This window comes from Daphnia magna, linkage group LG7 (assembly GCF_020631705.1).
Source record: "Daphnia magna isolate NIES linkage group LG7, ASM2063170v1.1, whole genome shotgun sequence".
Lineage (NCBI taxonomy): Eukaryota > Metazoa > Arthropoda > Branchiopoda > Diplostraca > Daphniidae > Daphnia > Daphnia magna.
Window position 1 is genome coordinate 7,983,773 of NC_059188.1, and position 19,601 is coordinate 8,003,373.

Genomic DNA, 19,601 nt, shown 5'->3' on the forward strand with positions numbered 1-19,601 from the left:
GGAACGCTGTGCGAAACAGCCCCCAGGCAATGGGCTGCGAAACACTCAAATATGGCCTAAAGGCAACCTAGATAGCGAAACGATTTTGCGAAACCCTTATTTAAAATGCAATTGGATTTGGCATTTCATTTAGAGAAATAAGAACCGTGTACTATTCTTTTTTGAGGACATGTAACCCCGATAAGCACTGTAAGCTCTACGCCTACAAAAACTCATTTTTAAAATCTATGGTTCTTTCCAGTCCTTTTTTAATTTGTTGACATTTACTTGAACAAATTCGCGACGAATTGTTAACTTGTATTGGCTAATAGGAAACTAAACACGATGGGGAATAAAAAACTAGCATTTTAAATGTAACAATGTGTTTAGAATCTGATTGAAGTAAATGAAATTAATTTATTGAATTAAATTGAGTTTAAACCAAAAAATGTAAAGCCGTGGGCTAACTGGGATGTTCTCCAGTGCTCTGACCTCTAAGTGCCTTGAATGGTTCCATAGCATGTAAAATTTGGCCTGAAAAAACTCATGAGACTGTTTGGCTCTGTCAGAAATGTAAAAGCCTAGCCCAAAATTAACTTTCAACACGTTGGTAAAAAAAAATGTTTGACTTTAAATTACCTGCGATTCCTGTTAAAATTTTCTTTTTTTATTGATTGAAATATTAACATTTCGCGCTTTCGCCAGCCATCCAGCAGCCTTCTGTTTCGCAACGTTGTTTCGCACTTTAGCATGGGAATGAAACACCATTCAGCGGCTAAACCGCGAAACAAACCATCTTGATTCGCACCGCGTTTCGCGTTTCGCTTTCGCGTTTTAGGGACACCCGATTTCTTTACACAAACAACATATTTGTGAAAAACTTGCTTGCAATGAAGTTGAGTTATAGTTCCAAAGCTGCATTATGGGGATAGAAAGTCTCACTATAGAATTAAACAATCCTGTTGGAATTTATTTTCCTGGAGAGGAAGTGTCTGGAGTAGTTCACATCTCAAATGTCAGCAGTAAAATACTGAAAGATTTTAATTGATGTCTTTTAAGATTTCACTCGTTGTTACACTTTTAACTTTGGTAGGAATATACCTGGAATGTCAAGGCTATGCAAAATTTTGTTTCAATGAATTGAGTAGTGAGACTTACTATTCAGTTGAAGAAACTTATCTAGAACTGAAAATTCCTCTAATTACCAATGAAGGTATCAATTTATATATTTAGTGACAAGCAATGTTCAATATTTTTATTATCTTATATACATTAATTGTTTTACTTGCAGGCAGAGAAACCTTTGAACTTGTCAGTGGAGTTCACCAAATTTCCATTTGTGTTTGTACTTCCAAAAAAAATTCCCTCTTCATTTCAAACTGAGATGTTGGAAAAATTTGGCTATGGCCATGTCAAATACTCAATCAAAGTAGTTTTGAAGAGATCTTCACGTCAAGCAAATGGAGAAACCTGCTACATTCCATTCACTGTTAGTTTACTTTTCAAAAATTATTTTGGAATGTCTCGAAAATACCATAAAAAATAACTTTTTTCTTAAGGGAGTTTTGAAGCCGTCATGGACCCCAAATTACGAATATGTCCTCGATTTTACAGTTAAAACCATTGTTGACTTAAATACAATCCCAAAAGCAGCAGTAAAATTATTTCTACATGATATGTTAACATATTTTTCAAAATCACCATCTTTTAAATTTTATTGATAGCTACCAACTCAATCAATAAAAACCAAGCCCGTTTTTCGTTGGTTTTGCTGCCGATCTGGACTTATAACGGTAACACTGTATCAAGACCGTACAGGCTATGTCGCAGGTGAAACCATTCTCTTGCATGCAGATGTAGACAACCAAAGCATGACAACATTGCTTGGTGCAACGGTTTTTCTCATTAAGGTAGTTTTTATTTTTATTTTGTTATTATTATTGTGATTATTATTTTAGTTTATTTTAAAATCTTTGGTGTCCTGAAGAGCGTTGATTTTCATACCCACAACAAATCCAAAACCTACGAATGCGTTTTGTGTGAACAGAAATGGCGCGGAAGAGTGTTCCAAGAAGTACCTCAAGTGTTCCCAATCGTCGTCCCTACAATGACACAATCCTATTTGCATTTTTGCTATATTATTGACGTCTCCTACAAAATTGAGGTAAAATGGGTCTGAGAACGTTGTAGTCTCGTGTTGAGTAAGTCATATTAGCTTTATTCGTTCCAGTTCCGACGTTCCAATTAGGAACGAACAATTAACCCTTCGCATTTAACATCTTTCTCTTTATAACACTTGTGTAAAAAAACAAGCGTGTCATGGTGAATCGAGTTTGTTTCACGATAGGCCTACGGAACACCTTTACACCTAGACGTACAGTAGACCCTATGGTAATTCTTAATGGCAGACTAATGAGGCTTAAAGAATCCCGTTATTAGCTTATTTCTTAATTATACGTTAACAATAGTAAAAGGCCTTAATTATAATAACACTTGAGTTTTTAAAGTGAAATTAAATGAGGAAAAATGTCCATCAACATAGTCCTACATGTGATAGTAAACGTATTCGTATAGGCCTACGTACCGTACGTACCCAAAGCACGTCCTCAGATCCTATCAAGCCTAATTAACTAAATGTTTGTTCACGACTGCAATCTGCTCAGTTATCACGACGTATGCCCCACAAAGGATGTTTGATCGTTGGTTTACTTCTTGGATACACAGGTGTAAGATTGGCACTTGAATGCAAACATGAATTTTAACATTTTAGCAACTTTCAACGATTCATATTTGACAATGAATAAAGGACTTTTTTCTTGCAATTACCGACTAGGAAAAGGAAAAGATTGAATCATTCGTTACAGCACAAGTCACATCTTTCTGTGTTTTCTTTGTCTCGATGTCTTCAGCCAAATCATTTGGAATTAATCAGTTAGCGGATACATCGGGGTTAATTAATAGATAGTTTAACTAGTTTTAAAATTATAATAAGAGTTTTACAATTAACATTCTATTGTGCATATTGTTTTAAAGAGAAATTGATATTCACGTTAAGGATTGCTGGTCGGTCAACATATGCTGCTCCTAGCTACTACACCGAGTCACCGAAATACAACACGACCAAAGCGCCTGAATACTACACCACAGCATCCTACTACACCACTACATATGCTGCGCCGACCTACTACACTGAAGCTCCCAAGTACTAATCAGCTCCAAGCTAGTACACTGAGGCTCCCAAATACTACACCACTAAGGCACCGGAGTACTACACAACGACTTACGCTGCACCAAGTTACTACACCGACGCCCCCAAGCTGCTGGGGCGTCTATGCTGTCCCCAGCTTTACTACTAACTACTACTACCGCTGCTTACTACACCGAAGCAGAAGCAACCAAGTACCACGTAGCTCCGACTTACTACACTGAAGCCGCTCGGTCTCACTACAGTGAGCCCACTTACTACACTGAGACCCCTCAGTATTACTCCGCCCCGTCTTACTACACCGAGTAAGACGGGAGCCGCATAAGTGGTGGTGCAGTATTCGGCCGCCTTTCTAGTGTAGTATTTTGGAGCCTCTGTATAGTAGCTAGGAGTGGCATATGATGTGGTGTAGTATTCAGGTGCCTTGGTGGTGTAGTAGTAGTACTGTGCAAGTAGTAGGAAAGTAGTGATAATGCCATTGTAATGTCAAACTCTAACTGGAATCGTAGGATTGACAATAATTGTCATAAATAAACAATAAGGATCCTACATAAGATTGTCGTTGCTTTTTCAACGGGTAACTGATTGAATGATAGAATGACAAAGGACATTGCTTAATGCTTATACGGGTAAATACAAATCTAAATATTGAAATCTAATTGTAAATTGAACTCGGCGATTAATATTTGCGCTCTCGTTTCGTGTAACTCTTAGCCGATGCATAAACTCATTAGTGTCGACATCGGCCGCAAGGTGATATGGAGGATTCTATTCTTGCATGTCATTAACGGTGTTGATGCGTGATGCCACACCCTAAATCGTGAGTGCTAGATAATAATTTGAAATTTTAAATATTTAATGAAGTTTTTTGTTTTGTAATCAAGTCGAATGATATTCACCACTGTTTTCCCGATAATGTTCATTTAGACATTACGTCATAGTTTCTCAGAATTTAAATGGGAGTTAGTTTATGTCGGAAATTGCCCGATTGTGTTATCAACGTGGTTTGGTGCCTCAATTCACGGTATATAAGAGTTGAGTGCATTGCCATGTGTAGCGGCACTTGAAATGACTGGGTATGGCACCCTCCCAATGTTGGGATTGCTAGTAACCAAGAGTCTGTAAGCAAATACAACTCGAAACGTCAAGCGTTGGTATGGGATTGGCCCACCATTCCAATGCAAGGCTGAATAGAGAGGTAAGAGCTATCAGCTGATGTCATGATAGATCGAATCAATAGCTGTACTATACGATTCGGTCCATCGTGACAGGTCTGGAGGATACTAGCATGTCATTCAAGAGCTTAGCGCAACCATTTTTTTCTTTTTTTCCTTTTTTTTCACAATTAAGGGAAATTGCGCAAACAATGAACTCTAGCTGCTAGTACCCAATTTTGAGCATTGACTTTCTACTTGACATTTTCAATGGAAAACTAGGAAAACCCACGATAGCGATGGAAATACAGCATGAGAGGATCTTCGCTACACCACACAGTGCAATAGAGGCGGGGTAAGAAACTGGAAATTCGAAAATGTTCAACTTCAAGATGCCTTTGGGCTAAAGCAATGAATCAGGGTGGCGGTAGGTATTCTAAAAATGAACGCGTGAAGTGGAAGTAAACCAGTTACGTTGGTGCCTTCAAACTGACTCCATCGTCGGCAACATATTGCATCGGCAACATATTGCATATTCGGCTGTCAATCATGCGTAAGACAAAGTCGTTCATTCATTTTTGCATTTTCCAGCAGCCCTACTAACTACAATGTTTCCCCCACTAGTTCATTGTATGGATCGATTACTGAACTGTTTAATTTTTGAATTTGTAGGGGACTACGATGTCATGCTGCTGTTTGCTTTTGCCATTTTGATGGCTACATCGGCGGGTACCGATGGGTTTGTCCTCATCTGGACACTAGACTACACAACCCTTACGCCCTACTACACTACCTCGTATGCTGCTCCCTCTTACAGCACCAAGGCTCTCGAATATTATACCACACATGCAGCTCCCAACTACTTACTACACGACCAGAACGCCCAAATACTACACGACCATATACTCCGCTCCAACATACTACACTCAAGCCATTAAATACTATGCTGCTCAAAGGTATTATAGCCAGGATCCAATTTACTACTCTATGCAACGTACGCCAGTCCCATCTACTACACCTAGGCTCCCTAACATTAGACCACAAAGACTCCGGAGTACTACCCACCCAAAGCCGAAGCTACACCCTATTATGCTGAATCAACCTGCTATACTGACGCTCCGAATTATTATTCTGCTTCTAGCTAGTACCCTCGTCCAGCCCCAAAATACTATTAGAGGATACTATTAGGAGATTTATTCGAAAATCTTCAGCTTCCCAGGCAGACACCTATTCACAAAGCAATGGGAGATAGATGATATAAAAAATTTATGAATAAAAAAATGGCTGATCTAAGGGTAGCCACATATATCTATAAGATCAATACAAATCGTGCGTTTTATTTTACTCAAATCAGGAAAGTAAACGGAAATTAGCTCAATTCTAAAATCATCAGATGGTGGTGACAAGCAAAAATTCTGAAGGACAAGTATATCAGCATATTGCGTTTGTTTCTACGTGTCGAATACAATCACTGCATTGCAAGGACCATGACCTGAAATGCAAACCAAAAAAGTTAGTCACCCACAAGGCGGTGATCGCCGCTTTCAAAAGTAAATCGAAAGACAAAATGAAAGGGGAAGCGACACACCCAATTTTTTGTCGGTTATGTAAAGCCGTCGGAAGGCGATTGAAGACATCAGTTGTTCAACTCTCCAACAGTTCTCAACATGAAACTAGTAAACATCATTTCTTTTGATTTGTGTTAGTTTACAATTGCATCGCTTATTGAAAAGTATCGTTTTTTTTCCCCACAGTTTGTCATCGCCACTTTCTTTGCTGTTACTGCCGCTGCACCTTCTAGCTACAAGCCGGAATACAAAGCCCCCAGCTACCCTGCTCCAAGCTACCCTGAACCCAAGTATCCTACTCCTAGCTACCTCACACCAGCCTACCCAGCATCAGCCTACCCTACTCCCAGCTACAACAAGGATAACAAATACGCCGACATTACCATCACCAGTCAATCAGACGTGCGCAACCTTGATGGAAGTAGCCAGTGGAGGTAAATCGATTTCTTGCTTAATATTCATTAATTGAAAGATTTAAGAACATGAAAAAAATGCAATTATTTCAATTGACAGCTATGCTCAGTCTGACTACACAACCCGTGAGGAGTCTCAGGTTCAGAAGAAGATGCAAGGAGTCACCTACGACTCTTACGGTAAAGAATCGTACGGTGAAGTCCTAGGCAACACCAACAAAGGATCCTCTTACTGGGTCTCTCCTGAAGGCCAGAAATTCACTTTGACCTGGACCGCTGATGAAGCCGGTTTCCAGCCTAAAGGTGATCACTTGCCCGTCACTCCCGTCCACGTCTACGAACTCCCAGTCGCCCCTGTGCACATCCCTTTCAACGGCAAAGGCTATAAGATTTATTAAATTTTTTCAATCCTGGCTAAACATATTATTTAAATCCATGTACCTAATGAACTGACACTCTTGTGTTATCGGTACGAAATACATGTTAATATGAAGCACAGACTATCCCAAAAGTAAAAAGATGTGAGAAAGGAGTGGGTTTGTACGTCGTATCGGTATTAGATTTAATCCGCGTTTCATAATCGATGTGGACACCTATAGTTTCTCCATTTACAGTTTTTTGTTTGTTCCCAATGTAACCAGCCAACGTAGTCACAATCCAACGTTATTCAAACTGTCCTGATCCTTACGTCACTCTTTCATCCATCGTCGACCAGCAATTAGTATCAGATACCGGTATTAAGTTACATCACTCATACAGCATTTCGCAGTAACGGTGATAGCGATCCAACACACCGCTACCACTCGTTGTGCAATGTAGGACCACACTCAAGACACAATAAAAGGAGTGCCTTGTAACACAACTTTATTGAAAGCAAACTTTGACAGTACAGAAATTGGTATGCATTCTGATAACAGGAAACTTTTCCTAGTTAAGGTGAAAAGACCGAATGGTATAGTGATAGTTGCCTTTCTGGCTTTAACTGATACTTTTTTTACTGTGTAAGCTACAGGTTACCTTTGTTTTGTTTGATGCCACATTCAGTATGTTGTTTGCTCATTTTTGCCTTTGAAGTTATTTTAGGAAACTTATTGGTGCTGCATGCTGATGTTGTTCATGTTTACGCAATTTGGATCTTGGGGTTTGGATTAGTTAGAAATATTTGGATATTTCGAGGGCCACAGGTACGTGCCATCTTGAACTGTAATTTTTTCTCAGGCTGCAAGGTTCTTTGGTAGAGTGAGTGATTAGTCGATGTTTGTTAAAGCAAGCAGTAAGCAATAAAATATAATTTAATTTAAAACAAAAACCAAGAAAAAATGAATTTGTTGGTTTTTGTTTTTGTTCTTCATTTTAAATAAAAATAAGCATTCAAGGAAACTAATATTATCACCTCTCTTTCTCTTCTTGTGCCCAAGTAGAAAACATGCATGATGAGCACTGCGGAAGTAACATAACACATTTTACAAAATCAACTTAAGTTGGGCTCCCTTAGCCTAGTGGTTATGGCGTCTGTTGATCATTAATGACCCTAGATGAGGCTTAGAGGGATTGAAGCAATGTTCATGGAAACATGGAACATGGAACCTGAACTTGGGGCGCGAGTCTACGGTCGATGATCAATTTTTGCCAAATTAACGAAATTTAAGAAATAAATAACACAAAGGCAGTGCATAGAATTAAGCAACGTAACATAACAATCTAACAATGTCAATAATTTCAACTAATAACACGCACTGGTAGATGATAATACATGACATCTGTCTAGGTGATCTCCTATGGCGACGGTTCAAATCTTGACACATGCCACAAAATATTTTCAGCTTTAAGTTTCGTTTTAAGTTAATTTTTAGATTCTTTGCATGTTTGGGATTGTGAGGATACGCTTTTTAGAATTTTCTTGGTATGCAAACTGAATTAACTTGAGAGAAACATGTTGCACTGTACTACTAGAGAACTACACTACCTCATTATAACAGTATACCTGTACGCTCTCTACCTGACCTCAGGTTAAACCATCAAATCTATGACTGCCGAGTGCTGACGTGTACTTCTTTATTTTAACATTTTTACCTTAAGCTCCACCGAATTCCTTATGGAACTGCTTGATTTTGAAAACTTGCTACTACGTTATGTAATTGTACTAGCGTTTTCGGGGATATTAGATTACTGATTTACTGAATTTTAGAATTTTTAAAATGTGTTAAATTTCCCGATAGGGATTCTATCAAAACTCGCATTTCCCAACCCCCTGATACAGGCACCCCTACCCTTCTACAACGACCGGTGGATCGACCGACACTTTTTCTGAGACTTTACCCCAGAGATGGCGCTGATGGCGCGGCGATTTCAGGGGTGTCCGAACTAATCTTTCGTTCGTTTTTTTATTTTAGATGCTGTGTCGCTGAGATTGGTCTCCTTTTGTAGGGGAAATAACGCAGCAGCTCCCGGTCGAGTTCCCGTTTTTATCAGCTGAATGGCAAAGGAGTGCGGAGCAGTTTAGTCGGCCCATTCGAGTCGATTTCAGGGTCTCGCACGTATCTTTTATACGTTTTCTTATTTTAGATGCTGTGGCGCAAAACTTGACGTCATGTTGTAGAGGAGATAACGCGGAGATTAACGAAGGGGTCGTGTCAATTATAGGCTCAAGGATAAAGGAACGCGGAGCAATCTAAAAGCGACTCGAAGTTTTGGGAGATTTTTTTCCAGAGAGTTGGCGCGTCGGTCATGAAGATAGGGGAAAATCAGGCCGCGAAGTTGTTTTCAAGGCGGGGCTTTGTGCGTCGCCTGGCAACGGACTGGTTTTTCCACAGGCCGTGTGAGGCTGTCAACATGGTCTCACTACATATGTATTAAGGTAACACCTATTGCACCTCACACAGCGTTGCCAAACTATATCAACTAGGGGCCCTCACTCCGTTCAGGAAGTTCCCGATAGGGTACGGCCAGGTCACCAATTAACCATAACATCTCGGAAACCGTTTGCTCTTCCTTCAAAACTGACTCCGTATCCATGTCCTATGAAGCGTGCGGTGATCATCCCCGCCTTCAACCCGCTTTCCCACTTTTGTCAAAATCAGCCAAAAACAACATCCCTTGAAATTTTCAAAAAATTACACGGCATAATCGAAATTGAACGCTGATTTAGATTTAGTGATTGGTTTTCTCGTTAAACTAGCCGTTAAAAAAATTAACGAAAACAGTGCTGTTAGCTCACCAACTTAATTTATGGTTTTTAACGTTTAAATAAAAACTATAAGACCAACAAAAAATAAACCTGATTTCCGTGATTTTCATTCAATTCTGAATCGAAATCATGTATTTAAAGCAAAATTTGAAATTTAGCCAAAAGTGGAATAGAAATTTGATAAACAGAATTGGTTACATTGGAGACCAAAAACGGCAATGTTATTCTCTTTTATTTAACAATAATATTTAAGCGTTACAATATCTAATGGAAAATATGGACAAAAGGCAATATTAAAACTCATGACATACAATAATAAAATGACATACGTACCTTTGTCATTGCAGCTCAAACATGGAACTTAGACAGTTACAGCAAACGTCGACTTCTATCCAAAGTTCAGCAGCCACTCCAGCACACGATTCTCCAAATGCCAGGCAAGTACTCACACCGATCCGTCGGTTTGCTTGTTCTCCGACCCACAAAGCATTTCCCCCAGTTCGAAATTCACCTGCATCCCCTATACGCACACAGCTTTCACTAAAATCCCATGTCATCAATGAACCGGCAGGTTCCGCTACAGACTCCAGATACGAATCAGATGATTCAAACGATGGTTTCAGGAATAATCTAATCCCACCCATAAATCCACTGATTTCCATTGCGACTACCTCCTTCATAAATTTAGGGACTAATCCAGCAACTCCAGCAAAGATTCTGCCGACTCTAACTACTGCCCCAACAACGAAAGTGTCGATTGTAATCGCTGCAAACTCATCGAGTAGACGAACAGCTTTGATTCAGCAACGCCAGCGCGTTGAACGACATGATGACTGGGTAGATATATCCAATTGGCCACAGGACGACGAAGCTGGTCTCGTTGTAGAATGGGGTTCTAAATTAATTCATAATGAAAAGCAAAGAAAATTACGACACGATAATATGCTTCGATGTCTAAGGAGGAAAAAAAAAGGAATTTCAAATTAAAAACAAAAATTGCGAAACTACAGAAAGAAAGAAACAGTGTTCCTGAAAAAATAAGAAAAAACCTGTCCCGGATGGTTGAAAACGGGGTGAAAGCGGACATTTTTTTGATGGATCAAATCAAAAACTACGGTACAGTAAACGGGGCTCGCTGGACCGAAACAACAATAGCGCATTGTATTATTTTTAATGCTCGCGCTCCTGGTGCTTAGGAATTTCCTCGTAAATCTAAAATCTTGCATCTACCACGTAGGCAAACTCTTCAAGCCTACACTGGAAAATTCAATTGGGAAACGGGCGTGGGTTCTTCAGTAAAGAAACCTTTGAAAGTGAAGGTTGACAACCTAACGGACATCGAAAAAATGGGCTCTCTCATTTTGGATGAAATTACTATAGGACCGAGCGAAGAATATATCTCACAACTAGATAAATTTGTCGGAAAAATTGATATGGGAGGAGTCGTGGAGCCCGGCGACGAAAACAAGTTAGCGACTAAGATGTTGGGCTTTGTTTTTGTTGGGCTTAACACTTCTTATAAAATTCCAGTGGTCTACTTCCTTGTCAATCAACTTACGGCAGAACAGCAAGAGGTCCTAACCCTTCATGTGATAAAAGATGTTGAGGAAACCGGATTTAGCGTAATTCGTTTGGTGGCTGACAACTTGTCGGTGAACGCAACCATGTTCAAACGGATTAACGGAGGCGAACTACACCCAGTAGTGCGCCAACCAGTACAGGGCTATAACGAAGACGATCTAGTTTTCATACCGTGGGTCTACCGGCCCCTCTTCTGTAGTTTCGACTACTGTCACGTTACGAAAAACGTCCGTAACCAGCTGCTTCAACAAATCTACATATATAAAGGTCAACCTGTGACGGGGGATTTTGCCGTACAATTATTTGATGAGCAAACAGGCGAAGTATTCAGTGCTGTAAGAAATTGGACACCGAAACATTTAAGATCAAATAATATTGAAAAAAAAAAGTGAAACCGGCGATGGACATGTTTCGGCCGGCAGTGACAGCTGCCATTGAAATGCACGCTTCGATCGGAACTGAAGGTTTTGTGAACGTGGAACCAACAGTGACATTTATGAAGCGCCAACATCGCTGGAATAGCTTACATGATGTAAGCAGTGTAACGGAGCATCTACGCTATCGCTTACCCGACAAAATGCCCTAATACTCTTCCGTGGATGAGCGACTAGATTTCTTGGAGTGGGATTTTAAACCGCAGTTACACGAATGGCAAAAGGGAATTCAAGATATCGTGAAATTATTGTCTGATAATAATCAAAACGAAAAAAATGCCATAAAGCAAACGAAAAAGAAATTTATAACACACGAAACCTACGAGGCCCTCACTTATACAACTACTTCTACCGTAGCTTGCGTACGGTTTTTGTTGGGGGAAAAAGGGTTTAAATATGTACTCACAAGGAGATTCTCCAGTGATCCTGTAGAGCAGTTGATTGGTGCCATTCACCAGATGATTGGAGGAAACTTTAAGGGGTACGCAACGGCAGTTTCACAGGCATTTGAGAAGATCCTTCGTACAGGCATAGCCTACAAATCCATTTACGGCAATACAATCTTGTCACGCGAATCTGAAAAAGAATATGCATTGATTCGTAACTTGGAGAAATCCGAGATAAAAATGATTAAGGCGATGCAATTCTTACCAGCTTTATTTTTTCGGATACTCGAGCAATTAAAAAAACCTTCATGTACAGCATCTGATGGAAAAAACGCTGTTTCTTGTCCAAAGAATAATTTTTTTTTTACAGAAAAGCTGCAGCCATCATCACAATCAAGCACTGCGGCTTTTCTAGCTGGATACACTATACGCGTTCTGGTGGAGCAGAAATTTTGCGTTGACTGTATCGCTAGATTCCAGAGGACAAAAAGTTTTGACTCACTGATGCAGTTGATTTATCGCCTAGGTAATCTATCAATAACAAAATTGTAATAATGTCTAACTCCTACTACCTACTGTAACTGTTTGTTCTAGACCCTGGTGAACTTTTGTACCCAACAGATGAGTATGTTTCCCGGCTCTGGACAGTGTACTTTTTTGTAAAGGAAATTCTTTCACAGATTTCAAAGTCGACTTTCTTGCTGAAGGGACTGTTTGGATTCCTTCTTTCCCACATTGAGACATACAGCACTTTTGTATGTGAAGTGGCAAGACCTGGTGAAAACAACAAAGATTTAATTATGATCATATTAAAAAAATTTCTCAAACCAATATTGGCGAACAAGAAGAAGCTACATTCCATTTTGAACAAAACAAGAAATAGCTTTCATCCAGCTAATAAGGAACGTAGAGCCAGGACCCTCATACCATGAAATGACTCCATGTTTCATCTTTCCTTCAGTTTGTGTTGTTCTTTTTTTAAAAAGCGTATGGCTTTCCGTTGAGGTACATATGCACAACTATAATAGAAAAACGTGCTTATAAGTTAAATATTTCATAATGTGACCATGACAGAAAAATAACCAAAACCAAGTGTTACTTACCTGAATGAATTATTAAACTCAGGACTGATTTCTTAACTTTTTTCAATTACAATTTTTTTTAAAACCCTGGTTATAACAATCCGTCGAAACAAGCCGAAACACACGGCGTGTCGTTGCCCTCTTGCAGCCTTCAGCCCTTCACTCAACGCTCAGATAGTTTTCATTTTAGCAGACGCCAATTGGGTCTTCAACGAGATAGCATTGTCGAGCGCCAGAAAGTGCAGTCGTAACCCTTTCCTCTCATTGGCTGTTGCCAGGTTACGGATCACCGCCATAGGAGGTATTTCAGTTTACAGGTCTTAAGCATTAAGTAGGCCTTGGCCTCACACGGCCTGTGGAAAAACCAGTCCGTTGCCAGGCGACGCACAAAGCCCCGCCTTGAAAACAACTTCCCGGCCTGATTTTTCCCTATCTTCATGACCGACGCGCCAACTCTCTGAAAAAAAAATCTCCCAAAACTTCGAGTCGCTTTTAGATTGCTCCGCGTTCCTTTATCCTTGAGCCGATAATTGACACGACCCCTTCGTTAATCTCCGCGTTATCTCCTCTACAACATGACGTCAAGTTTTGCGCCACAGCATCTAAAATAAGAAAACGTATAAAAGATACGTGCGAGACCCTGAAATCGACTCGAATGGGCCGACTAAACTGCTCCGCACTCCTTGGCATTCAGCCGATAAAAACGGGAACTCGACCGGGAGCTGCTGCGTTATTTCCCCTACAAAAGGAGACCAATCTCAGCGGCACAGCATCTAAAATAAAAAAACGAACGAAAGATTAGTTCGGACACCCCTGAAATCGCCGCGCCATCAGCGCCATCTCTGGGGTAAAGTCTCAGAAAAAGTGTCGGTCGATCCACCGGTCGTTGTAGAAGGGTAGGGGTGCCTGTATCAGGGGGAAGGGAAATGCGAGTTTTGATAGAATCCCTATCGGGAAATTTAACACATTTTAAAAATTCTAAAACTAGGGGCCCTCACTCCGTTCAGGAAGTTCCCGATAGGGTACAGCCTGGACGCCAATTCGCCACACAGAAACCCGGAAATCATTTGCTCTTCCGGAAAAACTGACGACTGAGGCTGTGAGTAATCAAGTAGAGCAAGTTAGTTATATCGATGGGCAAACAGTTTGTTTAAGAAACGTTCAAACTGGACGAACTAGTGTCAAGTTAAACGTCATCTAGCGGTAGTAAATTACCTTTGGGAAACAAACAAATTAAAAAGAAAGAAGCTCCATTCGGATTTTTAATTATAATAAGTATCTTAATTGCTCGAAAGGTCAGCCTGTACTGATAATGACGAAAAAAAAACGGAATAATAGCTCCATCATCTTAACGCATGCAAGAAAAAGTATTTGAATTTGTTAGAATAAAACAGCTCATTTTTTAGTTTTTGCAAATTGTCACGCAAATTTTCCGGAATTAACCATTAGGGGCTTGTTTCTTATTGCAACCCGAGTCCCGCAATATTTTATTACCCAAATAACATCCGCTTACCTCAAAGTCGCCAAAATATAACTCGTTAAGCAGGTATTAGGTGTCCGAGGTGTAGCCAGAATTCCTATCCCTACCCCTGCGAGAACCAATAAGACGAAAAAGGGAGGCGAAGACTTCGCCATCTGGCGTTCAGAATCGAACTCGTTGTAAAATAAATAATCAATATTGAGGCATGAAATGAAAAAATAAACAAAAAATTAAGGGAAATTAGTTATGAAACGGATATGTTTTTTTTTCGCATGCATAACAATCAAATAAATATCATTCGTTCTATTTTCGAACCTGTTAAATGTATAGAAATCTTGTCTTCTGTAAGGCTACAATCTAGGAGAGCGAACATTATTGAATTAACGCGGTGTTTCACGTTTACACGTGTTTCTATTGTCTACAGAATGGTCACAAAAAGTTGCGTAGTGCACAGGTGTGCAAATACCAGTTTTTAAAAAACGTGATTCTTTCCATGAGTTTCCATCGAATAACAGTTTGCGTGATGAATGCATAGGTGAAATTAGAAAGCACGAAGGATTTAAACAGGAAATGAATCCGATTTTTCAACATTTTCAACGCCAAATATCCCCATACGCTTGGGGATATTATGATGATTATACTATTATGAAAATATTACTATATATTCAACTTTTTGTGCTGATTTTAAATATGAAGTCAAAAACAAACTATCTTTTATGCATATGCCTTGAATCGACGCCAAACCATTTTTCGCGCTCACGCGCACTACGACGTACGCGGTCTCACGCGTATTATACGACTACCGCCTATTTCGATGAAACAAATCACAAAGTGCTTTATGTATTAGGATTAATCAGTATATATTTATTCACTTTTATCATCCATGAGAATATTTTAAAGATTTTTACAAAGTAAATATAATTATATTAAGAAGCGAGCTTTAAAAAAAAAAAGAAATGTTTCCTTGAGGAAGGAAATGAAACATGTAAGCCAAAAAATTTGCCTGTATGAAGAGGCGATCATTGTCAGGGGGTGACAGCATGTCTTATTCGTGCGTGTCTTATTCGCCCCCCTTTCCCTCCCGTCTATAGAGAAACGAGAAAGTGGGACAAGTTCGTTAAATTATTTTCTTTTTTCGTCGTCGCTTAGAAGTTGATGATTTGAGGGAAAGAACTGCCTCACAGCAACCCCGATCTACCAACTGCTGCTATATTTGCCGCTGAATGCGCAAAGCAACAATCAAGCGATTCAAGCGACTGAGTAACAGTCCTTAAGTTGACAAGAAGGAGAAGAACATAAAGGGTCAATCACACGGTAACGCCTTTGGGCGCACGTGATGATCGATTACGAGTATGGCCATATAATTAAAACAATGGGCAAGCAGAAGGAGAACGATGAATAACGAAAAGCAACTGAAAAAGAAGCCTGGGGTCGGGGGGAGGTTATTTTGCGCTCTGCTGTTACTTGTCTTTTTTTCCGTTCAACATTTCGATCACCCTGTTACGTGCGATTCTCCAGCATGCGTGCTAATAATTACCCGTTCAGCAACCGGAAGTTATTTCATAGACCGTATAGCTGTACAATACACTGTATGATGCCATTTGTGATTTTCTACTAATCGAAAGAAAAAGTAATCCAAGAAGGGAAAAATTAGTTTGGTTGCGTGACTAACTATTAGCATGCAACACCGTCCTTCCGGACGACATGGAACCAACGAAACTTGTTTCGTAAACTTCCCAACATTGTGATTAGACGTAGCCCATTTCTCTTCTACTTGGTCGTCGACTAATTGTGCCTTGAATGTCTTCTACGTGGTGCGCAATAAAAACAACCAAACGATTGCCATTTCCCTTTCTTTCTGGTTGTACTGGTTGTTTAAAATCTACCATGGCTTCGTCATCACCCTTAAGACATGTTCATCATTAATCCCGTCACTGCCCGGCGAGTCCTTCGCAAAAGCAAGCGCCAGTGTACTGGATGTAAGTTCATTTTTTTATTAGATTTTTAAACTTTGACTGAAACAATACTACGTCTACCATTTTTTTCTTCTTGTCTGGGCTTAGTGTGTTATCTTTGTTTAATTTTCTTCCGATTTGTATGAACAGACAGCCGGTATCTTTACATAAAATCTTCTTGAATGCATTGTGGTCTTCTACCTTTTACTTCGCCGCTCGACGGACGACAGCGTAAACATAGGGCAAGAGAATGGTGACGTTAAAACTTGCTTAGTGTCTTGTTTACATTAAAACAAAGCTTTTTCTTTGCTCTGGCAGTTATAAAAAAAGTACAGAAGTACAACATTCACATATAAACAGCTTCAGCTTGCAACTGTTGGGTTGGTTTGAAATCTTGATTGGTAAGAAAAAACTAAAATCATGTCACACCGTAAAAGAAATTCTTTGAACACTTTGGTGAGCAAACGGGTAAGTTACATGCTTTGCAGTAAAACCGTCTCTAAAACTTAGCCATGCGAGGCGCTTCCGGAAGTCCTATGGTTCGTGCTCACTGGGGTGGAAACGTTCCTCTTGTTATGAAGTAATACTGTAAGAATAAACTCAGTCAATCAAACAAACATAAAATGGCTTCTAACATCTGTAACTTACTTCTGGTGGGTTGGAATTAGGTTTCAGGGCCTGGTACGTCGACTGGTAGCAGTAGGCTACAATAAACATGTTTTTTGCCTGCTGAGAGCTAGCATTATTTTCTGTACCTATACTACTAATACCACTTAACGGGTGCACAATTAGGCGCTCCGCAGAACTACCAAGGATTTTCGAGCCATTGCGTCCTTTTGCGCCAGTGACACCACGGCCACTTGGAGGGCATCTCCCAGGCTTGGCAGAAGCGGAAGGAATTTGGGTAGAATCAGACGAGGTCGATGATAAAGTAGGTATCAGCATTGGAGCGGGTTAATTTCGTGGAACATTGCCGCGAGCAGAAGCGTAACCATCGCTTCCTGAAGCATTTGGAACTGTGGTGGTAGTTGGTCCAACTAGCTCACCACTTGGCCTACTGAATTTTGGTCTCGATGAATCACACCCATAGATAGCTACACAAGTTGCCATCGGTCGCGTAGTAATATTTGAAACAGACTGCTCACTCCCTACAACGTAGAATTGATATATTATGTAAAGAACTTCCTCAAAACCTTAAATTTTTGCATGCCATGCCTAAATAAGGCCTACCTGAATCAAGAATATCAGTTCCAGCGGATTGAAAATTTTTAGGCCAAGTTTCTGGATGCGATCCATTTTCTGGCAAAAGAAAACTGAGATATACCGGGTTTATTTGAATAATAGTAACCAGTATACCTTCATGAACATCAGGCAATACTTGTTGATGACCAGGATCACGACTTTCTAGCAATACATCATGTTCGTTAGGAGAAGGGGTACTAAATCGGGCCACATCTCCATCTAAGTCTACAAAAAGAAATTATTCATTTGATGAAGCGTATCAATCATCGAATATGACCTTCAGAATTACCTCTGATCATTTCGAATCCATTATTTTGATGACTGGCAATTGCAGTTGCGGCCTCCGTCCGTATTGAAGTCGAACGACCTAAAATTTTGCCATACATTGTTTCCACGCGTTTTTTTTTGCGTTAGATCTCGCTTTCCTTGTGGTGGGCAATCCATTCTGGATCTTTCTCTCTCGCCACTATAGCATGAAAAAGAAGCAACTAATAATTAGTCATTTAACAGTTGTAGGTGGTTGTACCACTGAACATAAATGAGTTACATACATTGGTGTTTTCTTACGATGCTAGTCCATGTATCTACTGCAGCATGGCACTCTGGAGTTTGCATGAATTCATTGGCAAGGTTTCCATACCCACCAACATCAGTAGACCACTCCTTTGTGTTTTTGGATGCTGACAGTGTAAAATGATCCATGCCATCTTCTATAGCTATTTTTGTTTTCTACAACAATTATGAAGTATTAGGATAATATTAAAAAAATTAATGAATACATACTATATCATGTATAGAAGTACGCCTCGAGCTGCAGGTCCCTTTGCGCTTCTTGAAATCCAACCAAAGTGCTGGGCGGGTGGGATATCTTGGAATGCCTTGAACAAGGGTTGGATGTTGAGTTCTCCTTCAATTGTTGTTCTTTCTTCCTTGATATTTTTCCTGAAAGATAATAACAACAATGAGAAACAATGAAAATTAGTATCATTTATGAAAACATACCCTGATATCTTGAAAAAAGAATACATCATATCCTTTTCCAAATTCAAATTGATTTGCTTGAGCAGCAGGAATATTTTCCAAGCAATACTGCCCATAATCCGAGCCAATTTTAGCATCTTCACTATTTCCACTTGCCATGGTAACTGACTTGAGTTCATATTCTCTTTGACACTGAGTTTTCTAATGAAAAAATCTAAAACCGACAGGTAGCTGCGTTTGTATTTTTGTAAACAAACACCACACACGCACACAAGCACACACTCAGCCCGTCAGTGGCACAAAATTCACGATTTCAAAATATCGCTCTCATGTCGTCGGGGCGAACCCTACCCAGAGTCATAGAAGTATAGAACCCATATATGTCATAAAATAGGGTTCTATGACTCTGCCCTACCACCTTTCTGTGTCGGCATGAAAGACGGTAGGGTTCGCCCCGACGACCGACATCAAGTTGAAAAAATAAGGGGGAAAAAAAATAAATAAATAAAATAAATGGAAAATTGATATAGTTTGGCAACGCTGTTTGAGGTGCAATAGGTGTTACCTTAATACATATGTAGTGAGACCATGTTTACAGCCTCACACGGCCTGTGGAAAAACCAGTCCGTTGCCAGGCGACGCACAAAGCCCCGCCTTGAAAACAACTTCGCGGCCTGATTTTTCCCTATCTTCATGACCGACGCGCCATCTCTCTGAAAAAAAAACTCCCAAAACTTCGAGTCGCTTTTAGATTGCTCCGCGTTCCTTTATCGTTGAGCCGATAATTGACACGACCCCTTCGTTAATCTCCGCGTTATCTCCTCTACAACATGACGTCAAGTTTTGTGCCACAACGTCTAAAATAGGGAAACGTATAAAAGATACGTACGAGACCCTGAAATCGACTCGAATGGGCCGACTAAACTGCTCCGCACTCCTTTGCCATTCAGCCGA

The 19,601-nt window shown here is 40.0% G+C and overlaps 1 protein-coding gene, 4 long non-coding RNA genes and 1 pseudogene across 8 annotated transcripts; 3 read left to right on the forward strand and 3 right to left on the reverse strand.

Annotated features, from left to right (window-relative positions):
- Nucleotides 1–276: 276 nt before the first annotated feature.
- LOC123474070 lies at nucleotides 277–783 on the reverse strand. The gene is made up of 2 exons (XR_006648697.1): nucleotides 619–783; nucleotides 277–560 (listed from the first exon to the last, which is right to left on the reverse strand). It is a non-coding gene; the product is annotated as an uncharacterized LOC123474070 (long non-coding RNA).
- A 522-nt stretch (nucleotides 784–1,305) lies between these two features.
- LOC116935330 lies at nucleotides 1,306–3,675 on the forward strand. The gene is made up of 4 exons (XR_006648698.1): nucleotides 1,306–1,468; nucleotides 1,539–1,889; nucleotides 1,967–2,143; nucleotides 3,035–3,675. It is a non-coding gene; the product is annotated as an uncharacterized LOC116935330 (long non-coding RNA).
- Nucleotides 3,676–5,921: 2,246 nt separating this feature from the next.
- On the forward strand, nucleotides 5,922–6,819 carry LOC123466526 (endocuticle structural glycoprotein SgAbd-1-like). Its single transcript, XM_045175921.1, has 3 exons — nucleotides 5,922–6,014; nucleotides 6,093–6,340; nucleotides 6,420–6,819. Exons 1-3 carry the CDS (start codon nucleotides 6,006–6,008, stop codon nucleotides 6,715–6,717), a joined length of 555 nt encoding a protein of 184 aa, XP_045031856.1. The 5' UTR covers nucleotides 5,922–6,005; the 3' UTR covers nucleotides 6,718–6,819.
- A 2,901-nt stretch (nucleotides 6,820–9,720) lies between these two features.
- Nucleotides 9,721–19,592, reverse strand: LOC123474180. Of its 4 annotated transcripts, none has more exons than XR_006648818.1 (5): nucleotides 19,537–19,592; nucleotides 13,011–13,557; nucleotides 12,173–12,926; nucleotides 11,928–12,097; nucleotides 9,721–10,401 (listed from the first exon to the last, which is right to left on the reverse strand). It is a non-coding gene; the product is annotated as an uncharacterized LOC123474180 (long non-coding RNA). The 4 variants fall into 4 exon arrangements; XR_006648819.1 differs by lacking the exon at nucleotides 19,537–19,592 and having other exon boundaries at nucleotides 12,173–12,681; nucleotides 12,835–12,926; nucleotides 13,011–13,623; XR_006648820.1 differs by lacking the exon at nucleotides 19,537–19,592 and having other exon boundaries at nucleotides 12,173–12,376; nucleotides 12,484–12,926; nucleotides 13,011–13,623.
- On the forward strand, nucleotides 16,145–16,797 carry LOC123474182. The gene is made up of 2 exons (XR_006648821.1): nucleotides 16,145–16,448; nucleotides 16,575–16,797. It is a non-coding gene; the product is annotated as an uncharacterized LOC123474182 (long non-coding RNA).
- On the reverse strand, nucleotides 16,448–19,036 carry LOC123474179 (annotated as a pseudogene).
- Nucleotides 19,593–19,601: the final 9 nt, after the last annotated feature.

Coding starts and splice junctions, on each gene's coding strand:
- LOC123466526 (XM_045175921.1), top strand. Junction 6,341..6,419: donor GATGGAAGTAGCCAGTGGAG/GTAAATCGATTT, acceptor TTCAATTGACAG/CTATGCTCAGTCTGACTACA.